At 42.1% G+C, this 19,669-nt stretch overlaps 2 protein-coding genes and 1 long non-coding RNA gene across 4 annotated transcripts in view; all 3 read left to right on the forward strand.

Annotated features, from left to right (window-relative positions):
* LOC148380868 (uncharacterized) overlaps positions 1-8,712 on the forward strand; it is a 120,916-nt gene extending 112,204 nt beyond the window's left edge. The window contains exons 3-4 of the long non-coding RNA XR_015854702.1: positions 8,058-8,390; positions 8,505-8,712. This is a non-coding gene — a long non-coding RNA (uncharacterized LOC148380868). The remainder of the gene's footprint in view (positions 1-8,057; positions 8,391-8,504) is intronic.
* Positions 8,713-9,976: 1,264 nt separating this feature from the next.
* Positions 9,977-15,940, forward strand: klf6a (Kruppel like factor 6a). The gene is made up of 4 exons (XM_088363898.1): positions 9,977-10,340; positions 11,566-12,151; positions 12,780-12,903; positions 13,526-15,940. Exons 1-4 carry the CDS (start codon positions 10,239-10,241, stop codon positions 13,575-13,577), a joined length of 864 nt encoding a protein of 287 aa, XP_088220024.1. The 5' UTR covers positions 9,977-10,238; the 3' UTR covers positions 13,578-15,940.
* Positions 15,941-18,089: 2,149 nt separating this feature from the next.
* Positions 18,090-19,669, forward strand: part of adarb2 (adenosine deaminase RNA specific B2 (inactive)) — a 184,964-nt gene continuing 183,384 nt past the window's right edge. For both annotated transcript variants that reach the window (XM_088363947.1, XM_088363951.1), the window contains exon 1: positions 18,090-18,733. The gene's annotated coding sequence lies outside the window, so the exon portion shown is untranslated. The remainder of the gene's footprint in view (positions 18,734-19,669) is intronic.

Consider the following 19,669-nt stretch of genomic DNA (forward strand, 5'->3'; position numbering starts at 1 on the left):
TTGCTGAGAAGTTTGATATTTTCTCGTAACATGTCCAAAACAATCGACATGTTGTGAAATATTTAATTGGAATAGCCTTAAGCCACAAATATAAAAAAATATATCTTCAGACTTGTCTGTAAAACTTCTAAGAAACTAAGGAGCTCTATTTGTTTAGTTTTTTTTGTCAGGGTTAATACTTACCAGTACACACTCTTGTCATAACATAGCCGCCATTATTATGCTACAACACCAACCAAAGACACAGACCAAAGTTATTATCCCATTTTAGGATTTTTCTGCATCCTGGTGGAGCTCAGCAGAGGAGTTTGAGAATTTGTCAAATTTGTTATCTGAATGTTGAGTTTGAGGAGAGTTTATTGATTGCTCGAATCTATTTAACACTTTAGCTTGAAATTTTGAAACTAGGAGAATAAGAAAAAAAAACGAGTATGTTAGCGAAACATACAATACAACTAACCTAAAGTGTATTTGACTTTTCCCCCTGGGCATTTGGGACCCCCCTCCCCCCCACCCCCCCACCATGCAAACTTAAACAGTTCGAGCGACATAGAAATTGATGGATGGATCCGACAGTAAACAATCAATCCGTATCCCTGCTTGCACACTGCTTAAAATCCTGCAAACCTCATCATAAAATTGACTATACTGTAAACGGGAGCAAAGCCTTCACCTTGGGCCCTTTACCCTTTGACCTCCCTTGACAACTTCTCCATCTTGCATCAAAGTAATGACACTGCACAGTTGAACCAGTAGATGTTCAAGCACGTCCCAGGGCACCAGCTGGCACGCAAACACACTTCACACTTCCCTCCAAAGTGAGCCTCTTGTTTTCCATCTATTCTCCAGGAGCCAACGGGAGTGATACGGGGGACAATCGAGAGCAGGAGCAAAAAGGGGAGGGGTGGGCTAACAGGCAAACACTAAAGGTTACCATCCCCATTTCACATCAAATATCAAGGACACTAGTAATTACCGCATACAGCTGAGAGGTTCCGACACCGGCCTTGACTATCTCTTCTATCTGCCCTTGTGATGGCCGGAGTTGAAACACAAGCAGCTCACACTGAAACGGGCGACAAAAACAGCATGAAAATGACAGATGCTAATTGCAATTCTCCCAAAGTGCATGTGGCTTAATTGCATGTCAGGATGTGTCCGGTTCTTCCCGTGTTTCTCAAGGAAATAGATTTCTCTGTGGATTTGATTCCACCTCTACTGTGCAAACACTCTCGTCCCGTCGTCAATGTCACGCGGTAAAACGCGAGTTTATTAGTTTGAAGGTTACTTGCATAAGGTCTTGCATAGAAGAAAAGTTATAAAAAAAAAGGAGAGAGGAGAAATCGGCAGCTCTTATTAACATCCTTGTGTGAGTCAGTGTTGCGTGTGGTTGGGGTTGCTGAATGAGCACAGGGTGTGAGAGTGTGAAGTTCTACTTGTCGGCTTTGCGGGTGGGCACATGTGCTAACTGGACTAATACAGAGTCAACCAGTAAAGAGAGGCAGGAGGGGGGGGGGGCGGATTTGTGCCCTGGTTTGGAAGACCAGACACATTGTGAAATTCCCAGATTAGAGCAGTGTAAAAGGAGGGGAATGCTAAACTCTGCTGGTCAGCAGGCCCGGTTGGGATAAGCATGCTTTATTGTTGAGGCCGTTCGGCGTGTCTGTCAGAGACTGATAACGGCAGAATGACATGACGTCCAGTCGTGACGATGGCCCGCCTGCTCTCACTCCTCAATGACCCACATATCACACCTATGTACAGAAACTCCCAAATAACAGTGCGAGAATCTGCCAGGGCTGCTAATGAATTCTCACAATGGGTCAGCCTGCTGTGGGTTGATGTCAAACCTACTTTGGGAACATTTTTTTTCCCCTAATAGAGATAAAAAAAAAAATGTTTGGCGGGAAATAAAAAATCCCCGGCGTGAAGCACACCTATGCTAAGAATAACCTCGATGCAAAAGTGAGAGCGACGTGTATGAGCTGAGTCGCCAGCAGCGAATGATCAATTAAGTGGCGGTGCCGGTAACCCCACGTTGTCACGGTTTATTTGGCTTGCTGTTGTCATTCTTGTTATTTACCGAGCTGGGGTCATTTGGGGAAAGAGGTGGTTTTTGTCAAGTGCTGTGGAGACCTCCCTCATATTGTCCCCCAGGGATGCCAACCATGTCTCCTGTCATTAGAAGATGTGTGTAAGATTCAGACAAGCGGCTCGCTGCGCGTCGCAGTCATTGGAAAGCCGTCCGTCTGCTCAGTTTGTGGATTGTGGGATGGAAGCAGTGGCTCGTGTCATCGGTCTCTGGGGCATTGGAGCGACCCTGTTTGCTTGTGTGTTTACCTGTCTGCTCCGGTCTGACTGCTTGTCCGTCTGTCTGTCTTTATATGTCACCTTGCTGCACCACCTCAAATTGAACTCACATTTGCACTGAAGGACAAATTCAATTTCACGTTTTGGGTATGTGGGAGACTCACAGAATTAACACACAATCTAATAATAGCAACTATCTAGTAATATTGTCAGAGATGTTTTGGAGTGGTGATTTTATTCCCATTCCTTTTTTGAGTAGCACATGAAGAGCTGTTTGCTACATTTATTTATTATTATTTTTAATATTATTATGTTCTCCGGTTTGTTTGCTATAAATGCATTGCAGTGTTGTCAGGTTGGGCAGAAAAATCTGTGCTGACCTGTTCAAAAACAAATTAATCAAATAGAATGAAACTTTTCTGCCTCCAATATCTTTATTTAGAACATAATTGTTCCCGAACTAATATGTGTCACCAAGTCCTCCTGTTATGAATCCATTTCAAAGAAAAATAAAGGCGAGAGGTATATTTTTGTTTTGTTTACAGTGTAAATCTCAAGCTTATTCAAAGTATATTATATTAATAACATAAAACAGAAAGGGAATTATTTTTAACACTAGCACAGATAGGCCAGCAAGTAAAAAAAAAAATAGTTTGCATTTTGCAATATATAATACAATTTTAATGAAAATAGGTAATATTAAAAAAATATGTATAGCAGTCACTGATTTCTCTACATATTTGTTTATTTTCCCCTGGAGGTGGAGTGATGGTATAATTCACCACTCATCCTATTTCCAGTAGAGTGCCGCTAGGAACAACATGTTTCATTGGAAAGCAGTCATGAGATACGAATGAGTCATTCTCAGCAGGGCAAAAGTATCTGCTGAGGGAAGTAGAGAAGGGCATTCTCTATCATGGATGATTATCACCTGATTGCTTCTGCAACCATGATGTTCATGTACAAACTAGGCCACATGTTTGATGAGGAACTCGATGTTTAACATGCCTAAAATAGCTTCGGTAAAAGGACATAATTGCATCTTATTAAATTATATTCCGAACATAACACTAGCTTTGTAATTTTCTTTTGTGATTGAGGTAATTAATTTTTGAATTAAGGAAAATCTTGTATGAATGATTTTAAATTATAGTGTGAACCCTGGAGAAGATTGTCATTATTTAAGCTTGGGAAAATAGACTTACATGCATGACTTAGTAACGATTATGCTATAGAAAATTCATAATAAAAGACCTCAAAAGGAAATGATATAATGTTTTATGAAGTGAAACAAGGGTTTCCTTTTACAGACAGAGCAGGCAGGTAAAAGAGAGCTGCAGAGGGGGAGGAGCTTACGACAGGAAGCGCCAATGACACACAGATCAAATAAATGACATAACTGTTCAAAGTTCAACAACCTTCAGTGGCCGGTGAGGTCATAACGAATAGGATTTGTTACTTTGGCAACAGCAGGCTGTTAGGTTGCCCACTAAGAGTGTCCTAATGTACAGACAGCCGCTGAGTCAACAAAGCCCGTGTTTGGAGTCAACCTTTAAAAGTCACGACCTTGGTGAAAGGTGCAGGAGAGCTGATGTGTTTCCTATACACGGCGGCTTACTAAAGTTCACTCGTAGCATTAGCGGTTGGGTCATCAGCTTCCCTGACAATAACACAATTATGATTAACTACATTTTAGAAGTTTACTTCCTTTGTCACAAGACTACCAATCCTTGGATTATTTGTATAGCTCCAGGAAATCAGAACCCTAATGTGACCACCAAAGGCTTACTCATAGTGCCGTTTCTGCTTAAAGTTTCACTTTAAAACAGATGGCCATTCATTACAAACTTAACCAAGTGGAAAAAGTCCCCACTTTGTCTGCCTTAAAGACAATAAATTCACCCGTCTTCTTTTAAATTGCCTTTGTAATTCTCATCAATCCTATCATCAAAACAGCAAAGGCGTCGGCTAGCTGATCCGTGACACACAACTGTGGCAATAAATGATAGATTTGAGTTTGGATAAGCCTGATAAGCATGAGCCATACTTCTGTGTAAAGACAAACCCACTGAGGGCAAAGGTCGTCCTCTTAATGCACCGATAGAGACGTCAACAGATAAAAGGGGTGAGCAAAGGACATTAAAATCCCAGCGTAATGTTACTCCCAAAAATTATATTTTCAAAACTAATGATGATCATGTGGCTTAGTTCTTCTTATTTGAATCATCAGCCACTATTGTGCTAGTAAATAATGTGACGCTAGTTCCTTATTTAATATCCTTGTGAGGGGTTAAAAAAATGGCTGGCTGGATTTAATATCAGCCAAATTCCAGACACAACTAGGCCAGGTGAGACAACAATCACCTGGCTGATAAACAGACGTCAGTATGTGTAAAATGTTCCTTGCAACACAGCATTGAAACTATGAGCCAGTGCTATGTGCTTATACTCAAGGAATGCATGAGTGGGCCGTCTTCAACTGGGTGATAGGTGACATTTAATCTGACCAGTTAAATTTATGGTCATATCATCCCCCAACCAGTCCTACCTGATTTTCTCCCACGGAATATTGAATATATCCCAGTTTGCTAATTACCGGCTCTTTTTACCGTGGCCTCAATAAATACGCCCCTCCCCCTGGAGAGCACTGGTTCCCACAGTGGTTGGCAGAAAATAATAAAATACCCAACATTCCTTCACCAAGTATAATGTAGTAGGCCCAAGTGGTTGGCATTAATGGAAAGAAAAAAACAATAGGTAGCCCCTGAATGCACCACCCTGTTCGAAACAATGACTATTGAAGTGTCCGAATGATTTTCTAGCACCTTTAAGATCTCCTTGCAGTGTGACTGCAATGTTCAAGCAAAGTTCAAGTCCGCTAGCGTGTTTGCGGTTTTGTAGGAGAGCACGTGTAGCAAAGTGTAGTAAAAGGAGGATTTGTTCATCAGTTTCATTTTAACATTGAAAGGACTAAGGGCAACGAAAGTTGGAGGCGGACACTATTTCTATTCACTTCTATGATGACCTCAAGGCAATTTGAGATCTAATACGTGGTTGGGCGAAGTTCTTTTTGTCAATGGGCACCTAATGACTTTGCAGAATTGTACATTTTGACTATTTTTTTTTTCCAGGCGGCTAATTTATCCCGAAACCCTATAATCACTTTGTTAATTAAAATTGTATGAACATTTCCAGTTACTGTGTTGAAAAAAAAAAAACTTTTGGGGACAATTATTTAATCTTCTCAAAATCACTTTTATTTGATGTTTGGAAAAATATGTGTACAAAGGTCATAATGACTACATGCTGTGCAATACTTGGATTTATGACTTCATACCTGCATTAATGCTCACATTCCATTGCGCAAACGAGGTGATGTTTGTGTACTAACACACTCTCCCGTAAGACCGCACACATAACATCATCGCAATTCCGAGCATGTTAGACTCAAAACAGCATTTTATTGTTTTTTAAAATGACTTTGTATGATGTTTTTCTGCAGCCAAATATTTCCTTAGTTCATAAGAGTTTGTAATTGATGATACCAAAGTGCAGCAAGCATCCCAAATCTTTTATCATATTGGAGGTGGACAATATTGATCCCCTCCAACCAATGTATCAGCAAACTGATGCATGGTTGTGCACTGAATGCGATGGAGCACGCAGACCAATTCATGAAGCACCATCACCAAACATCACGAGAGCACCCCTGACTGATTGCTATGTCTGATGCATGTCTGCTTAGCCGCTTCGACACACTCACAGACACGAGCGCACACACACTTACGGGGAGGGGAGCACTCTTCATCTTCAAGGTCAAGAGCCAGGTCGTTGACTGATGGAAGTGACACCGTGCGTCCCAACATGTTGATCTTTCCCCAGATGTGGTCTGACAGAGCGACGAGAGGCAAACGTCGTATTAAAGCGTCATTGCATTTCAACGGGAGGATCTGGTGCGTTATGATGTGCGGGGACATATTTGCAGGCTGGACAAGACTCAGCCTTGCCAAGTATGTAATCCAAAACCAGGCCAATGATTATCTCCCATTCCCTGCAAGCGCTGACTCAATTCTGATTTATGATTTGAATGAATATTGATTTTCCAGGAGCTCTTCCCCCCCCTCCTCTCTCGCTCACCATCCATTTCTCCTTTTAACAAAAGAGTGAATGATATATGTGCATTGATTCCCAATCAATTATTTTTATTTTCATTTTATTTAAGCCTGGACAAATTTCAGTGGCCCCCACAGAGGGCGATGCATCTCTATCAATAGCGATGTACCTCATTACTAACTGGCCTTCTGCTTGTTGGCGGGGAAATAATGAGCAAAGGTTTATTTCGGAATCTGTCATGCCGGTATAAACATTGTCGGGCGATAAATTTGTGGCTGGAACCTTTACATGACACTCGTAAACAAATATGCTAAATGAACATGTCAGCTCATTTTAGACCGAATCTTGCTCTTTAACCCTTTAAAGGGCACTCACAAAGACATTCCTGAACTAAATAACAAGACTCTTTGACTTTTGTGCTTTTATAACTATCCTAATATTACATTTCAATGATATATCATAATAAAATAAATTATTATTATTTTAGGGAAAAACTAATTAAAAAAAATAATACATGTTTTTCCATCGAAGCAATTCATAATTGGTAACTAATCCAACATACAATATTACCTTGCTCATTAACTTTTATGGCAATAGTAGATGAATGGCAGTGACCTGATTATTTAAACGCAGAGTAGCAGGTCATTAAATGCAACACGTGGATGCTCAGAAGTATTTGATTCTGAAGTCAAATGGACCTTGTCATTACATTCTTTACATCATCTGTTTCACTCCAATTCATTTAAAGTCCAGCATTTCAAAAATAAGATAAATGTGAGAAATAAGGTTAAGTTGCTTAGCATAATGTTGGGTCATTGTCTACTTGGGTCCGGTCACTGAATTATAACCTCACACCCTCCCACCAAAAAAAAAAAAGAAACCCTCAATGGAACAACTCACTGATTGGGTTGACAGTGATGCATTAAATGGGTCAGCCTATAATTGCTCTTTCCTTGCGGCTACTTGCGGGCCTGGAATTACATAACGATGATAAAGCTGCAGACCTGGCCTTCCAAGATAAAACTGCCATGCAAGGACCCCGTGCATTCTCTAAATGCTTCATCTAAGACGCCTTCTGAAGGAAGTGATTACCGTAGAGCAGCCCACTAATGCTCCGGCGGGACCCGAACGTGTACTATGTTATTCATCAAATACATCCAATGGAAGCCTTGGCAACTTGGAAAATGTATGAGTAATGACGGGCTATTATTGTGCAATGAGGAGCCTTGCATTCTTCTACATTTCATGTGCTGTGACAAAAAATGAGTTTTAGCGGCTCCACTAAATGGACACTTTTCAAATTCACTCTTTCCATTTAGTTCTACAAGGACACAATGAATAGGCTCTTTTGAAACATAAAAGCAAAGTGGAATTCCTAAGCGGAGCTACTGAGTCCAGCTCGGGGCTGAACAAGACATCCCGCCACCATATGACTAAATCAGATGCCGAGGGTGACAAATACGGCCTCACAGCTGAGAGCAGCACAAAGGATTCTCAGTTGTCTACTTAGCCAATGTCAGAAAATACTGCCACTTGGAAGACAATGCCGTTCTTGTGTTCGAAATGTTGTTTATCTCGTCGGGAGTCGGCGTGCCAGGTCGCCGTGTAACTTCACACTTATGCAATACATGCAGGAAGTGCAACCTGGCGCAGTGGCAGAGGAAACGATAAGAGGACATCTCGAGTGACGTAGAGTCACTACAACTATGTCACGGAATGTTACGAGCGGATGCATCGTTCATAACAAATGTCACCATAGGACATGGTTGAGAGGTCGCAAGAGCAGAAAAAGGTACATTTTGGGTTGCTTCCAGTCACAGAAGAGGGAAGTAAGACTTCTAACCTAAATTGCAAGGTTAGGAGATTTTCTAGGCTCATCCTCACCCAAAACTAATCTCGGGCAGGTTTATAAGAGATGGAATTTTTTAAAGAACGCTGACACACACTGGCTTTACCCTCTACTATCAGTAAGTGTCCTCAACCAAAAACCCGAAACATTCCTCTAAATGCAACTTTATACAATAGTATAATTATTAACATTGTCCTGTCTGCCTGGATGTTTTCTATTGTCCTTAATTTAGTCTGAATCGGTTGAAGAAGTGGAATGGGAGGGGACTCGAGACGTTCAGGCGATGACTAACCGAGGAATCAAAGCTGAAAGACAAAAGGCCACGCCTAACCCTGTGACAAAATTAAAGACCAAAGCAACTGCCTAAAGGACCAAAGCACAGTGAAAACAGTACATTGATTTATGGCTTTAGTTTGATCAAAAATAAAGCTTGCAACTCAGTTTATTTGTATGTCAAATCAATTCATCCAATTGAATTAAGTTGAAATGCCATTAATCTGTTCCAGTCCCCTCAAAAAAAGCACTTCAATTTTTGTTAGGTTAGGTTTAGAAGAAATAAATAAACTGGTTTCTTGAAGTGTACTAAGTTGGAACAACTCGCAAGCCAAATCAACAATGGTGATGTTGCATGCGTAGCTTTAAGAAGCGTGGTTCGGGTGCTGAAGTCTCAATGGCACAACTTGACTGGTTAGTCTGCATGTAAGCTTCTGGGTGTGAGTTTTGGCTTACTCCAGCTGTTTGAGAATGTTCTTGTTTTGCATTTTTGGCTGGTTTTCCTGGCCAAAGTGTTTGCACCTCTGCTAAAACCTCTAAAAAAAAACTGTAAACATTGCAGAAATAGACTTTGACTTGGGACTGAGTCTGGCAAAATGTCAAGAGTTTCATTTAATTTACAGTAAGTCCAAATAGCTTTTCCTGAAATTAATGAGTTAATATATAAATTTGAATTGTGTGTACTTCAGAGGAAATTGTACTGTAAAAATACTTTGAAGTGTTACATGCTCCAAGCAGATGAGGAAAATCAAGTCCATGCTTTTATCTCCAGAAGACTTGATCATTGCAATGGTCAACTGAGTGGACTCCCTAAAAAGAGCATCAACCAGCTGCAGCTCATCTTATTTGGGAACACTAAATTACACATGCATACTAAATTACAGACAGTTCTATGCAAAACTGCACTCCCCCTTTTCAAGTCGTAAAACTTATGTAATAACTAGACAGTTCCAGCAACCAGTGTCTCAAGAATATGCTGAAACTTTTTTTTTTTTTTCTCTCGAGACCGATGTCAACACACTCCTCACCACAGTTTTGGGTGAGCTCATAGCGTTTAAACGCTGCTGTCACAGTGCTACTTGAGAGCACAGAAAGAGCGAGAGGGTATGTTTTCAAAGGGATCGAGCAGTTTCGGCTCACATGCGCTGTCTGTGGTCAACCATGAAGCGAGCAACGCACAAACTGGACTGGAGCAAGCGGCCGTACGCGTTATGCGCTTATATACATGCTAAAAATAACTATCCAATCAGCGACGAGACACTGGGAGTCAAATGCGCCAATCAGAGTGGTGATCCAGCGTCATGTATGCGTAGCTTCATTGTGATTGGTCAGTTGTGAGATCATTTGGCATGCAGGAAGCTGCTCGTTGCTGATTGGCTGATCCTCAGCAAGCGTCATCCAGCCGTGAGGAAGGGGGGGCGGGCTTGGAGGTTTGAATAGGGAACTTTGCAGAGCCAGTTGCTCGCCATCTAGTCCGGTGCAGTGTTTGCAAATACCTTAAACGCCAGGCAAGAGAAGAAGGAGGGGGACGGAAGGAGGCTGCTTGAAAACAAGCGCTGCTCGGTTTGCGTCGCATGCGAGTTACAGCAGGGGACACTCTTCGCTCCTTTTCCTCTTGGCTTGTTTTTCCTTCCTTACCAACACATTTAACGCGCAGATCAAATAGGCTTACTTTGAAAGAAGCTCGGGCAAAATGGATGTTCTACCCATGTGCAGCATCTTTCAAGAACTTCAAATAGTTCACGACACGGGCTATTTCTCCGCCTTACCGTCACTGGAGGAGTACTGGCAGCAGGTGAATATGTCATCCACTCAATTTTCCGCTAAGTCGCAAAATACTATCCGGGATCATGTGCACGCTTAAGGTTGAGATCAGTCAAGTGTTTGTGATTAGATGGCTTGAATGTAGAGCTGTAGGCGAAGTGGATCACTGTGTCACGTCTGACAGCTGGAAGTCCAAAACACTCGCGTGCATGTGTAGCTTGCGCTGCGCTCCTGCTTGCGTGTGCACGACTCCACCGAGCTCCATTCAACGTTTCATTCTGATTAGAAAAACTATTTTTTAGAAACGATCCTTCTTAGATCGAGTTGTGATTGACGCTGTCAGCTTTAAATATTCATGATCGTGGTTGAAGTTGCATTATGCTAAGAGTAATATTCTCTTTTTAAGTTGAATTAAGGAAACTAAAATATGAGCATTGTGATGCAATGCAGTTCCACACCAATCCAAACTACAATCACTTTAATACATGAAAGAGATCGACAGTAACAATCACAGCTCTACATGCATGGTTAGTGTGTGTGAATCAGCGGCACAAGATGAGAGCATATCAAATTCCAATTCTCCATTGGCAGGCATGCAAGCAAGCACAGCTGGGAAAAGGCTGCACAAGAGCGAGAAATATTTATTCTATATAGCTATCTCTGAGCACCATCTAATTCAATGGACCTTGCCTTTCAACTTTAATGGCTGCAGTGTAGTGGAGCTGATACAGGGGAAGGATGTGTGTGCATGTCAGAGGTACGCATGAGGAAAAGCAGTTGAATAGCTCATGAGTGTGTGTGTGTGCAGGGGGGGGGGGGTGAGTGGCTTCCTTAAAAGGTATCTAAATTTGCTCACTGAGTCATTGGGCTGCTGAAATTACAATGTAGAGACTCAATGGGGAAGATGGTGATTCATTGTTAATGTGGTTAAGGTTAAGCTAATGCTGCATGCTGTGATCTTATAAGATATATTACTTAAACAATACTTTACAAAAGACATTTTTAATATTTGGGTTTTCATTGTATGTCAATTTGTTGGTGTTCACTTGATGCTGCAGGCAAGAATTCCACCACATCCAGTGTTTGGGCTTGTGTGCACATACATCATTTAAAAGGAGACACCCCCCCCCCCCTCCTCCCCCCTCGCCCTCCACCTCTCTCGTACAATCCAGCGTGAAGCAGCCTACACTCTGCAGGGGTTGTGTTAAAATGCATGTTTTCTTACTCTTCTTTCTGGTTTGTTGTCATTGCTTCAGACATGCTTGGAGTTGGAGCGCTATCTGCAGAGCGAGCCTTACGTCTCCACTCCTGAGCTGAAGTTTGATGGCCAGGAGGACCTCTGGAGCAAGTTGATCTTGGCCTGCGGGGACAAGGCCAAAGCCGAGGCCGACCCCAAGTTGCCCCCGGCCCCTCAAGAGGAGGACAATCACGACAGCCCCATTTTTGACACCAACAGTGTGAATTCGGATGCCAGCAGCGAAGCGTCAGACAGTTCCGAGGAGCTCTCACCCACGCACAGCTTTACCTCCAACCCTCTGGGCTCTACCTTGGTAGGCTCTGGACCTTTTAGCCCGTCCGTGATCAGCACTCCGCCGTCCTCGCCGGAGGCTATCTCCGAGCCCGGCGGCGTGGTGAGCGGCTGGGTCGGCACGCACGGCGACTTGCACTTGCCGGGCAAAATCAGGAGCGGCGGCGTGGCAAAGAGTTCGGAAAAGACGGGACTCACCTGCGGGGATGTTTCCCCGGACGGCAGGAGGAGAATACACAGGTGTCAGTTCAACGGCTGTCGCAAGGTTTACACAAAGAGCTCCCACCTAAAAGCACACCAGCGCACTCATACAGGTGAGTTTTACACACGACTTGCTCATTTTCCAAACTTTATTGATTGAAAATGCGACTAATTCAGACATCCAGCACAAATGGCATGGTACATCCGACGTGTAACGTAATTAAAGGCCCCCACATTGCACAAAGTCCTCAGCTGGTGCACGGCAACATTAGCCTTGCATGGCTGGATACCTAAACTGTGACCTAATCTATGTGGAATGTGACTGACTGGCCCAGTGAGAGAGCCAAAGGAGCGGGAGTAAGGGGGAGGGGCTGCACATGGGAGAAAAAAAGACTTCAAAACAGATCCAGTTTCGCCATGGGAAAGGCGGAATGGGCTTGGGCGACGTATTCTGCCGTGTTTTGAAAGGCTTTCAGTGGTCACCTTTTTTGATTAGAGGATTGCATAGGTGGGTTTTCTGGTGTTCCTCATCGGCAGCAGAATTCCAAGCATGCTTCCGGTTGTGTCAAAAGAGTACAACAAAAACACCCGAGTCATCCGACGGGTTCAGTGGAATCTCGTGACTCCGCATTACTCAGCAGGCGTGTTTCACCCTGGAGGATGATTGATTTTGAATGATATGCAAATAAGACTCGGTGAAAAGAACGACAACAAAATGCATTCATGTTGGGTTCCTTGCAGGTGAGAAGCCGTACAGGTGTTCATGGGAGGGCTGCGAGTGGCGTTTTGCACGGAGCGACGAGTTGACCAGACACTTCAGGAAGCACACCGGGGCAAAGCCATTTAAATGCAGTCACTGTGACAGGTAAGTTTGTCCTCACAGCGGAGCAGAGCTTCACACAGGCAGGAGACAAAAAAATGTTTGCCAACTAAATTGGACTGGAAAGTTTTGTCTTAAGAGTCAGAGATTCAAAGGGCGATTGTTTCACATGATGAGAGACTGACTGTTTGTTTTCTTTTTTTTTTTTCTTTGCACACCATTGCAAAATACCGAATCACCAAAACAGATAGCAGTATCCATTCAAGTGTAGCAGTATTTTCAAAGTATGTTCAAAACATGAAAGCAGCCAGTGCAGGTTCAGAGCCTGGCCAGTAACACTGATGGAAATAGTTTACATTGTTACAAATACTGAAGTGGAGTTACTGGCAGTCTTGTTTATAAAGTTACAAAATTATGTTTTATAAAAACAACAAAAAAAAGCTTTTCAGTAACTAAAATGCAATGTGAGCATTTTAAAATATTGGATATGGCCTCATTATTATATTGCCAAGCAAGGGGCCTTTCTAATAAATAATAATAAATAATGTAAAGTCTGCAGAGATCCTCATTCTGTTGTCCTTGAGAAAAAAAAAACACATCTCAGCCTTCCTCTTCTGCTCCAATAATGTTTGACTCCCCCCCTCCCCTCTTCCTTCCCTGTCTCCAGATGTTTCTCCAGGTCTGACCATCTGGCTCTTCACATGAAGAGGCACATCTAAAGCCGGGGTGAGCACCAAACCAAGCAACACAGCGGAGGGCAAATGTTTTTTTTTTCCTTTTTTTTCTTTTTTTTTTTTTTTTCTTAATGGGGAAAAAAAAAAATCACAGTCTCCCTACCAGCCTCTTGGTTGAACTTATCCCAGAGAGCCGTGTGGTGGGAGTGTGTTCCAGCCAAAGCATGCTGTTTTGCACCATACTGAAACCCAGTGCCTCCGGGACCTCTCTTCAGAGGGGGGACGCCCTGAAGGTTGCAACAAGCGGACAAAATCATCATTAGGGAGAAAGATGCTGAGAGCAATTTTTTTCATTTAAAAAAAATGGTCAGGAAAAAAAAAAAGAAAAAAAAAAGATAAGAATGAATGATTTTGTTTGTATGGTGCATGATGTTTTGGGGACATCTCCCCATTGGACAGCTGATACACTGGTACTTTGCAAAAACTGTCTGAGGTGAGCACGAATGTACTGTGAATGACTTGGCAATCGCCTGCCTGCCCCCTTTTACGGGAAGAATAGAGAAAGAGAAGAAGGATGGATGGCTAGCTGGATGGTCCGAGGGGGCTGGCACCGACGTTGCTGTGGACTGAGTGGGCTTTCCTGGGGAAACATTCCACTTGTGTTTCCCCAGTGGCAGTCTGTCTGGCACCTAGACTTGGGGGGTGAGGAGGTTTTTCTACCAGAGATAAAAAAAAAAAAAAAAGAAAAAAAAAACACGTCACCTTTCTGGTTCAGGACCGAAACTCACCCCCGTGGTCGCTGTATGAGTTTATTTTGTTTGTTTTGGTGGTTTTTGGTGCAGCTACTAAATGTGCAATGTGTTATGTAGCCTGATTTCTTATTTTTTTACAAGCTACAAAGCTTCCTTTGTAGTCCAATTGTATAAGCTGTGTGCTTAGAGGTATAACACGACTATAACTTCAGTATCATAGACAGGTGTTGCATGGTTCTAGGGTTTGTTCATTTCCCGTTTCCACTATAATCAGGACTGCAAATAGTTTCAATTAAAAGTGCAGCTAAAAAGCAAACGGTTAAAAAAAATGTTACAATATTGTACATAAAGCCTTGATGATTCCCTCTTTTTTTTATTTTATTTAACCAAATCCTCATTCCTGTGTTCATTTCACCACCGCTTGCTTGTTCTCATTCATCTTCTGCCTTGGGGTGACAATTTTGGAATTTTTTTGTACTTTCTTTCTATCTAATAATGCACTGTTGACCTGAATGGTGCCTTATGCAAGTGACTGCCCCGAGGCAGCGGCGGTGTGCTCCTGTCGGGAGGTCGTATTTGTTGTTATGGGTGATTTTGACAAGCTTGATCAAGGCTCAATTACACGTTTTCTCGTTGTGTTTGGTGACGGCGATCTCGTTTTTTCTTAACTGTGCTCACTAAAGTATTTTCTTTTGCGACAATTCTGTAAATAGATAAAATGCTGTATGTTGAAAGCACTTATTTTTCGTTATTAACGATGTCAACTACTGTGTAGTATGTACTGATGTCCATCAAGCACAGCTCAAAAGGTACAAAAAAAAAGACCCCCCGTTATTTTAAGTTGATGCTTTTCTTAGTCACACCCCCCCCCCCCCCCCCCCCACCCCCTCCTCGCCACCTTGTCCCTTTTATGCCTGCAAGTGGGACTGAAGAAACAGCTAAAGATTTATTGTAATTAACAGGCTGCAGTTGGACAGGCCTCGCCTTGTAGTGCCTCACAGTAATGAATTGCTAAAGGCTTTGTTGGCATGGAATCTGTCACAGACTGCTGACTGTGGAGGTTGGATATTGACCTGTCTGGGGAGCGCTGTTTTAGCAAGAGGCAACAACAGTATTAGGAAAACCAAAAGAAGGATCCGACCCAAAAAGCAGGCATGATGCGCCGATGAGGGGGTGATAAAGATTGACAGGGCTTGTCAAAGCTAAATCAAAACACTAACTGCCCGAGGGTGACTCCCGATGGATATTTGCCAAAAGGAATCAGATGTTCCGCGGCAATATATAGATTTCAAATGGGCGGGGTGCTCCGGGACGTGTACAAACTTGAAACGACGATAGATTGGAGATAGCTGGCAGCCGATACAGTTCAAATCGTAATTGAGCCTTGAAACAGCTCTGTTTGCTGACATGGTTTTCACTCCACGTCATCTCTTTCATGCCACTACTACTATTCCAGCTCTTCTGTCTCTCTCACACACACAAACACACACAGCTTTGTTCTCAATTGAATCTTTGTATAAAAGGAAAAAAAAAACAACTTTTGTAAAATTGTTATGTTTATGCTTTATGAAATTTTTATTTGGAATTGTTTTGCAAAATTGTTATATTTCTGTATGAATGTATTTTTTATTGGAATAATAAGAAATTCTTATCTGACCTTGCTTCCTTTGTCTTATTTGTTGAGTTATCGCCAGCGCTTCCTGCCCTGCAGTGACGCAGACAAAAATTTGATTAAAGCCACCGTATGGGCACCAAGGGCACAAATGTAACATTTGATTTTATTCCCTAATGAATTTACAACCGTGATGTCCACCAGGTGCTCCATTGTGCAACATCCTTCCTGCATTTTTATTTTACTGTTGCCCTCACCTTTTCCTGACTTGTAAATAACCGCTCGCCCAATCAAATGAAACACCCCCGGAAAAGTTTCCTTGCAAAACGCCGTCATATAGTTGAAATTCCATTCGCTCCCCGTTCCTTACTGCAAGCTAGTGCTCATCAAAGCAGTATAAATAATTTATCCCTCGCTCTTACAGCCCATGGCGTTTAATTATAGAGCCACTTTCATACATTTGTTTGATGATTACTTTCTTTAACGCAGATAATGATACAAAACAGCAGTGGGTAAACCAAAGAGCCGAATTTAAGTTATAAACTAACGAGAAATAACATGCTCCCTTGCTTATGCTGATGACTTAGAATGGGCAGGCAACTTATTAGCGCCTCTGATTTCCAGTAAAGGCCTTTTGCGTTTTAAATGAGCTTTGCGAGCAGTTGCTAATTAGCCCATTTTTTAAAAAGAACCTCCCCAGATTTGGCGAGGAATGTTGTTTTTTTTGCCCGGGATTGCTTCAGCGCCTTGATCTGCTCCACTTCATTTACTCACTTCAAATCTACCTACAGTACCGTGCATAATACACTACACGGATAAGGAGCGTGTTTCATTTGTAAATAGAATCTAGTTTTATGTAACATCTCTCGCTGGCAAAGGAATTTTAGTATACATAATACGACACCATCCAAACTGTGAAATAACAGACAAGCAGCGAGAGTGAGGGACTGCATTAAATGAGCATGAGCCAGACACACGGACTATGATGAAGGCCCCCAGCAAGTTAAATGAGGGGAAATAATAAGGGAAGAGGAGCTTATCAGGCTCCGAGTCTGGTCCATTCAGCCAGCCAGACTGCAAGTCATCACATATGCCGATTTCACTGTGAAAGCCCGTGTGTGGGCCTCCCCCCCTCCCTCCAGCTCTTTTTGTTAATGGAGTCTATTAGGACTTGTCTTATTGGGGGAATGGAACTCAAATCAGAGGTCACCATCCTGGCTTTAAGTTCAAGCAGTCCCCCAACTGTAATCTGTAGAAAGATAATTGTCTAAAGAGTTGCATCTTTTGTCCTTTGTGTCTTTCCTCATTGATAAATTCAAGTCCTCAGCTGAAAGTGCGTCTTTTGAACACGGGGACAAAACTCCTAAGACTTGACCTGGTAAAAGAGGTGGAAAGCTTCACTTGAGATTTTTAAGAGACATCAGCCTGCCGTCGAGTTTTTTTTTTTTGCAGAAAACCTCTGCCGGCTGATGTTGCCGAGTCCCCTGCAGAGAATAGCAACATAAGAGGCGATGACTAAAAGGGTTTGTTGATATTATAAAACCATGTGGGGAAAATCAGAGTTGGAAGATTTGCCATGTGATCTGATGACAATACCAAGTTACACCCCTAAAAAAAACATGTGGAGTCAGAGCCATGTGATTGCGGGGATTTGCCTCACATATTATATGAGCAAGCAGTTCAATTGACCATAATAACAGCATGAAAATGAAAGATCGAGCCAAGTGAAACAGTGGGAGAGCGACCGTTTAGCCTTATGTACAGTAGTTATTTGCTCTTGCTGAGATTCAATTACATAAATGAAATTAGTGTAAGCAGTTAATTAATATGCACAATGTATCATATTCTCGGAATGGATTTTGTGTAAAAGGGAGCAAGGATGTGTGTTGTGTTAACTCAGACAAATGCAAGAACACTTAAATCCTTGAAAAGTATGAGATCATGTGCTGTTTTGTGTTTGGTTTTATTTTTTTTCAATCTTATTTGTATTGCTGTGTTTTATTTCCTTTACTTTATGCTGAGTCACAATGTCATTTTGTGTTTGTGGATTTTTTTCTGCTTGTTTTAATCTTACCTGTTCTGGTTAGCAATGATTTTTTGTGCCAACCAATCAGCTTCCTCCAACCAATCGTGTCTTGTCCAGGTGTGCTTTGTTGCCTTGTCAATTTTTTTGTATTTAGTTACCTGGTTTCCTTCAGTCTGGTTTGGTTAGTGGCTGTCGTAAGTCATGTTACCCAACACCTCTTAGAATAATTGACTCTTGTGATTCAATATATTTGTTTTTACCAGTGCCTTATTCGTCTTTTTAGTTTGGGATTTTTTTTTTTATTTTTGTTCGGATCACCTTGCCTCCCTGCTTCCAATTTGTAGCTCCACCACAATTTATTTCGATTAAATTCATCATGTCTTCAAACAAAATATACAATGGGAAAACAGGCAGGTCATTCAACATAAGGAAAAAGGAACATCAAAAAGAAATCAAAAAGAAGACAGTGGGGTGATTTACTCGGACACTAAGAGAAAAAGCAGAGCAGGAAAATCTCAGCCATCACAGACCACTGCAGGAGAAACAACTAAATCATGGACTGGGACGGGGAAAAATCAAAACAGAATCCAACAAACTAAAGCAGTGGATCAAGGAGGCCATTGAGATAAGGAAGCGAGCAAGCAGGACCATCCTATCGCACACCTGGAATTCCATTCTCCAAGGACCTCCATGGGCGGACGGGCCGGCTTGGCGGACTTGACATGTCTGCCGAGCCGCCCAATGGATAAATGACACGTCGGATGACGGCTCTGAGGAAGACTGGAGTAGCAGTCCGAACTATCAGCACCAGGTAAGAACAATTTTTTTTTCATTGTCTGAATCTACACATATCCCCCACAATTTTCTACACAACAAAGTTTGCATTGGTGCATCCTTATGACCACAATTTGCATAATCGTGTGATCCTCCAGTCCCATGAATAATAAAACCACCTTTTTATGAATTGATCTTCACATAATGCCTGAATACACCAAACATTTACCCTATTTCCTTTTCGTCACCAGGCTAAGTCATAGCCCCTGCAAACATTTCCACTAATAGCCATCTAATTAGTTGGGTTTAGCTGCAGACAGCAGTTAAGCTGATGTTCCATATAGCAAAGAGGGAGCGCTTGTAAAAACACATATGGTTGCCACTGTGAGCGTGTATGTTGTTGCTAATGCATGTTTGCAACAATCACTTGAATGCATACAATCACATTATTTGCTTTTCAATCTCTATTACAGCCCTCCTATCCTTTATTTGATACTCTTTCTTCTTTAGCGTTCATGTTGGGTTCAATATATAAATATGGAAATGTAAGCTGGATCTTTAAAAACAGCACTTGTACTATGCTTGGAAAAAAAAATGTAATACAATAAGCTTGTCACACTGGTAGGATCCTGTTGACAATCAATAAACAATGGTACATAGCCCTGAAGGGAACCATCTGGTTCTATGGATCATTTTTAAATCAATAAAAGCTAAGATGAAGGCAAAATGATCTCATTTAACAAAAAAAAAACGTGTTCTTAAATGACAACAACATGTAAGGTGTTGTAGGCACGATGAGGTTCATCGAGGTGAATGAGTCCATCTGATCGCAAATCCGGGGTCGAACTCGGGCATAGTCATAATGGTGGTTGTAATTAGATTCTCTTCTCTCTGGCTTGTGTCACTCCGCTGGACAGTGACCGTGTGCTCAGGAGGATGGAGCGGAATAAACCGCTGCTTGCCTCCCGAGCTA

The sequence above is a fragment of the Syngnathus floridae genome, chromosome 20 (assembly GCF_059516105.1).
Source record: "Syngnathus floridae isolate MCC-2025c chromosome 20, RoL_Sflo_1.0, whole genome shotgun sequence".
Lineage (NCBI taxonomy): Eukaryota > Metazoa > Chordata > Actinopteri > Syngnathiformes > Syngnathidae > Syngnathus > Syngnathus floridae.